Source organism: Loa loa (assembly GCF_000183805.2).
Source record: "Loa loa unplaced genomic scaffold supercont3.39, whole genome shotgun sequence".
Lineage (NCBI taxonomy): Eukaryota > Metazoa > Nematoda > Chromadorea > Rhabditida > Onchocercidae > Loa > Loa loa.
In genome coordinates, this window is record NW_018108219.1 from 218,660 (window position 1) to 226,267 (window position 7,608).

The 7,608-nt window shown below is 37.0% G+C and overlaps 3 protein-coding genes across 3 annotated transcripts in view; 1 reads left to right on the forward strand and 2 right to left on the reverse strand.

The window, feature by feature from the left end:
* Positions 1–355: 355 nt before the first annotated feature.
* LOAG_10947 (hypothetical protein) lies at positions 356–3,315 on the reverse strand (the record flags this gene model as incomplete). The annotated part of the gene is made up of 8 exons (XM_003146470.1): positions 356–553; positions 649–902; positions 1,160–1,417; positions 1,543–1,670; positions 1,908–1,993; positions 2,379–2,509; positions 2,679–2,891; positions 3,261–3,315. 8 exons carry the CDS (start codon positions 3,313–3,315, stop codon positions 356–358), a joined length of 1,323 nt encoding a protein of 440 aa, XP_003146518.1.
* A 1,914-nt stretch (positions 3,316–5,229) lies between these two features.
* Positions 5,230–6,981, forward strand: LOAG_10948 (hypothetical protein). The gene is made up of 4 exons (XM_020448261.1): positions 5,230–5,305; positions 5,912–5,978; positions 6,310–6,480; positions 6,850–6,981. The coding sequence occupies exons 1-3, from the start codon at positions 5,287–5,289 to the stop codon at positions 6,476–6,478; spliced, it is 255 nt and encodes an 84-aa protein (XP_020301579.1). The 5' UTR covers positions 5,230–5,286; the 3' UTR covers positions 6,479–6,480; positions 6,850–6,981.
* The window catches only part of LOAG_17097 (hypothetical protein), a gene marked incomplete at its 5' end in the record, with an annotated part of 1,892 nt that continues 1,258 nt past the window's right edge, over positions 6,975–7,608 (reverse strand). The window contains one exon of the mRNA XM_020449757.1: positions 6,975–7,184. Within this exon, the coding sequence (XP_020306680.1) occupies positions 7,073–7,184 (112 nt within the window). The 3' untranslated portion in view covers positions 6,975–7,072. The remainder of the gene's footprint in view (positions 7,185–7,608) is intronic.

Sequence of the window (7,608 nt, forward strand, 5' to 3'; positions counted from 1 at the left end):
CAAAACATTGTAGCCTACTGGCATGTTAAAGATTATTTTAATTAGAATGCAACAAATCCTTTGATTTAATTTCTGATCAGAAGAAAACAAAAATAATAAAAGAAAATCTTCGTTACATCGAAACATCCTGACTGCATAACACACTTCTCATCCCTCTTCTCCTCCACTCTGAACGGTGTAACAAATGGGAGGGAGAAGGTAAGTGCGAAAAAAAATTCTACATACAATACTAAACTTCGTCAAAATATTTTGTGTATACGCAATTAGGTTATTGGCGAACAGCCAAACTGCTTTCAAAATTAACAAGTTTTTTTCCTGTTTTGTTTCCAAGTGTGTGAGTTACTGACTGCATGAGTTACTGACTTCCGAGTGCCGGGAATGCGTCAGCAGATACTTCGAATGTCTGGACTTGTTTTGGATTACGATTCTCTCGCCCAGCACGAGAACCGCGTCCACCTCTAAAACCATCTCTTGTACGACCACCTCGTCCACCACGCTGCTCATCCGTAAAATTGATCTCGATATCCAATCGCTTGGTGCGTGGTTCACGACGCTGAAACAACCGCAACGCAAAATACAGATTGCTGAGTCCTCATTCTAAGAAAGTAAATTCAAAGGAAAGAGTAATGCAAAACCAATAAGACATACCACGACGACGATTTCCTCCTCAGAATTCTCTTCCATGATCGGTTTATTCAAAGGGACAAGTTTTCCGAAATCCTTATCATTGGTACCCTCACCAGCTTGACGTATATTGAAGTGTGGCTCCGAACGTTTGGAGGCAATCTGTGCCTTGAACTCGTCCAGAGTGATTTGTTTAGCACGTGCTTCAGCTTCAGCTTCCAAACGTAGCTCTTCCTGAGTTTTCTCACGCGGTACAGCATCCTCTTCCTTCATGACAACTGAAAAAAAAAAAACTGCATGCATATTCCCTTCTACGATGAACATTAATTTCATCAATTTATCACTGAATCCAGAAAAATTTATTATAAAAAAAATGCACGAAAAAGTTCCTATACATTTGTCCGAATAACAAAATAATAACAGCTGCCATAACAACTAACTCCTTGGTAGTCACCCAGCTAAATTCTTCCAGTAGCTCGACAACCCACATTTAAGTCTATGAGAGGATAAAGTATCAAATTATGTCAAATTATACCTTCCGTACCATCATTCATTTGCTCGTTTTGCCCATTCATTTCATCTTGATCAGTTCCCCAATTACCCTTTCCGTAACCATCCTTTCTATCCATCGGTCTAACACCAGTTCGATCCGATCCACTCATCCGCTCAAACTGACGCCCACCGCGCCCACCACGTCCACCGCGGAATATAGGCCGTTCACGCTCACCATCGCGATCACCTCCACGGAATCCGCCTCGTCCACCGCGATATGAGCCACGATAAGTTCCAAAATCTGTCACGAAGAAAAAATCATGAAAATATGCCTTGTTTATATTATAACCGATAAAGTTATGGTCTTCGTTTTCCCTATATCAGTTGTTTCTTCTCCAACATATATCAAGTGAATCGAAAACTAACCGGCGAAATTTTGACGTTCACCACCAAACTGATCGACATTTCCGTTGCCATTCAGCTCTGATTGTAAATCCATCATATTGTGGTCCTGATCTCCATCAAAGTTCCGCGCAGCACCTCGTCCACCTCGGCTAAAACTGAGCCAATTGTTTTCCCAGAAAATCTTTAGACTCGAAAGCTCAGCCTCAACGTTTACACTGACAAACCTTCTTTGGAAAGAATTAAATTTAAAGAATATTTATTCTCACACTAATGTAATAAAACCCCAAAATATGGAGAAGATATTGAGAACAAAGGCCAAGAAAGACTAGTCAAAAAATCATAAAAGTTTGTCTCAGCAATTTCAGCATACTTCTATGACAACTTACAAAAATGGTCGTCCTCTGCTTCCACGACCACGTCCTCGTCCCCTCCCTTCACCAAACCTTTCAGCCATCACATCACGCTCACCATTCTGAATAGTATTATGATTAAACTAGTTTATAAAGATAAAATCTGCAAACATGAAGCAACCTATATAAGTTCACCATGATAATCATATCTTCATTCTATGTATCTTTTGTTATACGTTTATTTGTTAAATTACAGTGTTTCTAATTCTATAATTTCATTTTGGACCGCGACAAAATATAAAAATATTCCGCTTTCACTCCTTTTGATCATCCCCTGACGGAGACCAAAAGCAGAAGACGAACAAAAGCTATGGTCAACGGCTAAAAGTGTAGAGCAACAGTGTAGGGTTTCGTGAAACGCATCGATTTCGGATGCAGATCTAAAAATGATCTCGAACTAACACAGTTAACACAAGATGACATTTTGTTCAAACATATTCAGTAAACCTGATCAAATGTCGGGCGTGTATTGTCCAGCTGCTGTGTAAAGCCTCGCCCGCGACCAATGCCACCACGACCTCTTCCCCTTCCACGGCCACGCTCTCCATCTGGACGATTTTCCTTATTCTCTTTGCTGACTAAAACAAAATGGGATATGCAAAAAGATGACATCAAATCATCGTCTTTCACGATCCTTCTATTCATCATCCGAAACTCATCAATTAATCCATTCAATTTTTATTTGAAATCATAGAGCAATAAAGTTCATATTCAATAAAAAAAAAAAATTACAATATCTCAGCTTACAATCATTCTTCTTCATCCCACCACCAACTGGTAGCTGCGGTTGTTTTTTCGGTTCGATTTCCCTTGCCACAGCTGTTACCATCGCTGCTGAAGTGATTTCCTTCTTTTTCCTTGCTGCAGCATTTTTGTCGGCTTTTTTCTGACTCGCGCTTTTTTCTTCTTTTTTACTCAAAGCTTCAGCCTTCCTGAATATCACTTCCGGATCATCCACCTCTGCAATATGACATAATGCTTTATGAAATGCAGCGCACAATCATTTCCATCAGAATAGCGATTAACCGCAAACTTACTAACGATTTCATTTACTATCTCTCCTACTATCAAAAAAAAACGTCTCTGGACGAACCCTACCACACCTATCTTAGACATATTTATAACATATGAAACAGAGAAATTAAGTTCAGTAATACTAAACCGAGCACGCTGGAAAAGGACATGAACTAAACAAACGCCAGAATGGCTAAAGAGAAGTATGAAGTGTGCTGTGAACAATACAGTCACGATGAGAACAACACGGACTAATTTTCTTTTTTCATATCTACGAATGTCACATCATGCTTATGAAAACTTTTAAACACTTACCGTCATCTGATAGGAACCCAAATTTATTCGTGACGTTTACACCGTATTCAACCATATTTCCTACTTTATCTTTTGACACAGCTTTTTATACCGCCTTTCTTTTTCTTTTCACTTCTAGATTGAGCGATATTCCACAAACGCAGTAATTTTGCTATCAGTAGATATATCTATTGCGACGAGGAGAGAATCATTTTTATCATTCCTGGTGCTTTTTATAGTTCAAAGCTAAAAAATACACTGGATATAAATATTTTTACAACTCAAATAAATTAAGATTACTCGAAATATCTTACATATCGCAGGCAATATAATAGCTAGTGTAAACCTAAAATTTGAACAGTTCAGAATAATGCAAACACAAATGTTTTTCGTGTCATAACTGACACGAACGGCTATGACAAAAGTCAGTTGAGGGATGTGTGCTGAATATAAGTGACATCGTCGACAGGTTTGACCCACAGTCTCACTGTTGCTCCTCATCGACAGCAGATGGTATTTGTACACATTATTATATAATAGTACTTATGGAGAAGAAAACTCAGAGAATTCAATGGCTATAAGTGATATCTGGAAGTAACTCTCAAGAACGTTGACACTTGTGATCCTAATCGATTATTTGAAACAACCAATTTCTAACTTATTTCATCAAAAATCATATAATTACCTAATACTTACATTACAAGCTTCTGCTGACGCATTTTCAGCTTGCCAAATGGCGGTAGCAATTATACAGATTCCTTTCCGGAAGCCATATCTTGTTCAATAGAAGATGAACCGAAGTTAACTCTAATTCTATTCAGTAAAAGGAAATCAAATCATTCCCGGAAGTTCTGAGATCTTCACTGCAACTAGTGGATACCAGAATTACGATATTCATACTAGAAATAATGTCCACACTATGCTAGTGCCATGGAACTACGCCGATAATCGAGTAGCACAGTAGTGCTACTTGTAAAACTTCCTTATACCATCCACATAACCTAACCATTACCGAATTCGCTGTATCAGAACAGCCTATACGGGAATACCACTGGATCTGCCATTAATGTACCCAAAATCCTCACTTCCTTGTTATAGTCCCTCCCCTTCTCTCTCTATCTTTTCATAGTACAAACTTCCCAACATTTAGACCACCATCGCAGTATATCCCGTTACCACTTGGTCATCCTACATCTTGACATCCTCATACTATAATAGCCATACACTGACCATCCACTTCTTCCCCCGCCCCGCACCATCTTCACTACATTTCACCCTACAAAAACCCACTTAGCCTAAACCTCCCATACGTCAAGTACTGCTGTTTGAGGACTTTTCCGTTGCAACACATTGTTTAACCATTCTCAAATTACACGTGAGTGGATCTTCTGCAATACGATAAGGCGGGAATTTAAACTATGGAAATCTGAAATGACAATGAGAAGGATAGGTTTCACGTATGTGCGTGGTCTTACGTGTCTTTGTCTACACTTCTTCCTGATCATGTTCTCTTTAAATATTATCTGTTTTTTTCTTTCATTCTTACCATATGTTCCGTTATGTTTACGAGAAGTTGAAGTGAATTAAAGTTGGTATAAAAAAATACTTTTATATGTTTGCACGTTAACACGTGTGTTTTTGCTTCCTGTTTACGTACGTATCCATCTCACTACCCTTTACACATGTATCAATGAGGACAGACAAACAAAATATTTACACAATGGTTATTCGACCTAAGGTTAGACGTATTTAATCGATAGTGCGTTTGTAATGATGTGTCATAATATCATTCGTATGTATACAACCGTATGCGTACATATTACTTAGAGATAAAAGAACGAAACCGTTATGTTATAGAATAAACTTGATGGATTTCAGTCATGGGAGTTATGTAGATTCGAGCATATACTTTTTAAGTTCATCTCTCTTATCATAAGTTTTGTCGGTTTATAACGACGATGGGAAAATATCAGGAGAACTGATAGTATTTGTTTCAGATCGTTGCGTAAAGCATTTTTATGGTGCAACGTTTATTTTTGCTCAAATTATGGCCTCTTCCAAGCAAGGTACCATTTTTCAGGTTTTGTTCCATTTTCACGTTGTAATAATTATCATATGTTATAAATCCGACAGTCATACCAATTTAGCTTATGCTTTTTTCAGTTTTTTCCTACTTTTCTTCTGACCATCTTTCCATCATTAAGTCCTAAATAGGAATTTTTCATAGAGTGATGGGTGGTGTATTTTATGAAATAAGGTATTATATTCTACCGTCAGAGATAGAAATCTGAAACTGGAAATTTATCATACCACGCAAATGTGACTATCTTTTTTTTTAAAACTAGCTAACGGTTGTGACTATAAGAAGGGAATGTTGTTTATAAATTATGGCACTGTATTCTAAAAAATAATGTATTGCTTTTTGCGGTTTAAAGAAATGAAATAAGGAGTAAAAACTATAATATCAAGGGATCTTATCCCCACAGTGGTATTATCTATGCTTCATTCTTGAATGCTGAGGTTTGTCGGTTGAGTATTCCAACATTCTGAACTGACAGGTAAGCAAGCAGGCAGGCAATTCTTATTAATAATGGCTATGAAGATGAGTTTTCTTTTTTAATTTGGAAATTTTTGGATGGCAAAATAGTTTTGTTTGAAGTATTTTATTTAAGAAGACAATAACCGGAAGCTGTTGGAAGAACTAAATCGAACTCGACAATTGATGATGAAGAACTCGGGGTCTGTGAATTGATAATTCAAAATTATCGTCATATTGACATTGTTAAAATTAATGAATTTAAACAAAACAAGGGAACAAAATCATTCTTGGCCCTCTATAGGATTTTAAAATTTGAATGTTGAACGAAACGAAATTGTTTATTCTACGTAGTGATTTCAGTTTTTGACAGTTGCAAGTTTAATAATTTGTCATTCTGTGTTTTGAAAAATGCTTACGATGTTCATTTTGAAATTTTTTGACTTTAACGAAAGAAATAGTGCATCCTGGGACGTCTTTGTTAATATACTTGTACTGGAGCAATGTAAACTGTAAATCTATTTACTTATTAAGGGCATCGAGCCGTTCGTTGGCATCGGATTCAATAGCTCCGCGTTGTGACCCACGTACGGTTCAATTAGTAAATAATTTGGAGTCGCAAACATCGATTACATTTATCCCGACCAACTCACAATATAATAATACCATATTACCTGTCTTTCCAAGAATACCACCTCCTTGATGGTAGCTATTTCTTTTTGTGTACATACAAAACTTTATTGTTTCAAGCCTGCTGATGTGATAAAATAATGCTCGTAATAACTGAACAGATAAGTTTGTTTCGGTATTGTTCTTTGCCCAACATGGAGTTTGTAACATAACGGGGTCAACGAAGATTTTATTCCTGAATTTCTAGATAATTCAGTTTTGGATATTTCGCCTTTCTTATCCTGCTTTTGTAGTATTTTCCAAATATTTTCGATTTTTACAGTCAAAAAAAGTGAAGTAGCATTTAAATATTTATCCATGTACTTAATAACTCCAACCATTTTCTTGGCATCATTTACAACTTAATAACTTCCTCACTTCCAATGTGTTTTGGTTGTTTTTCAGTGGTGCTTCTTTACTTGAGTTCCTCTGGATTTATCGATTCGGCTATGAAGCACAGCGTGCACCTTAGCATGCTGAAATATGAAATGAAGTCTTTTTCCTTCCAGTTATGTTATCATGAACATACAGTCGCAGTATTCATGGGAATCTTTTATGGAATCGCATATAATACTGACATGGGGTTGGGATATGGTATGATTGTTGAATAACGAGTAATCATGAACTTCTAGCCGCTATAATGACGTCTCACATGTAACTTGAGATGATCGCTACGTGAGAATGACCGGCAGCATAAGGTACAATTAAATGGACGGTCACCGGTATGCTTTCGATAATGCCTGAAAAAGTTCAGTAAATGGCTTCTCGAAATATTTTAAAAGAGAGTGAGTTATACTAAAAATTGGATGCACAACTGAAGCATGCCACTGGAAGTTAAATAGTTACTGAAGACATGTTACTTCAATTCAGGTATAGTAGTACTCACATATTATTTGTTACGAAAGCGAAATATTTTGTTAGAATTTTCAAACGCATTGTCACCAAACAATTCAGATATTACCTTGTCAACTCGTCACTTCTTGCGAATCTCCATAGACATGATGGCCAACTGCAACGGTACGGTCTTTCACCACTATGTATCCTCATGTGAGCTTTCAAATGAGAACTTTTACTGTATTTCTTATAGCATCCAGGATAGACACATTCATGAATGGAACAATTCTTTTTCAGCAATCGTCCTCCATCTGTCCCTCGTTTTTCCTT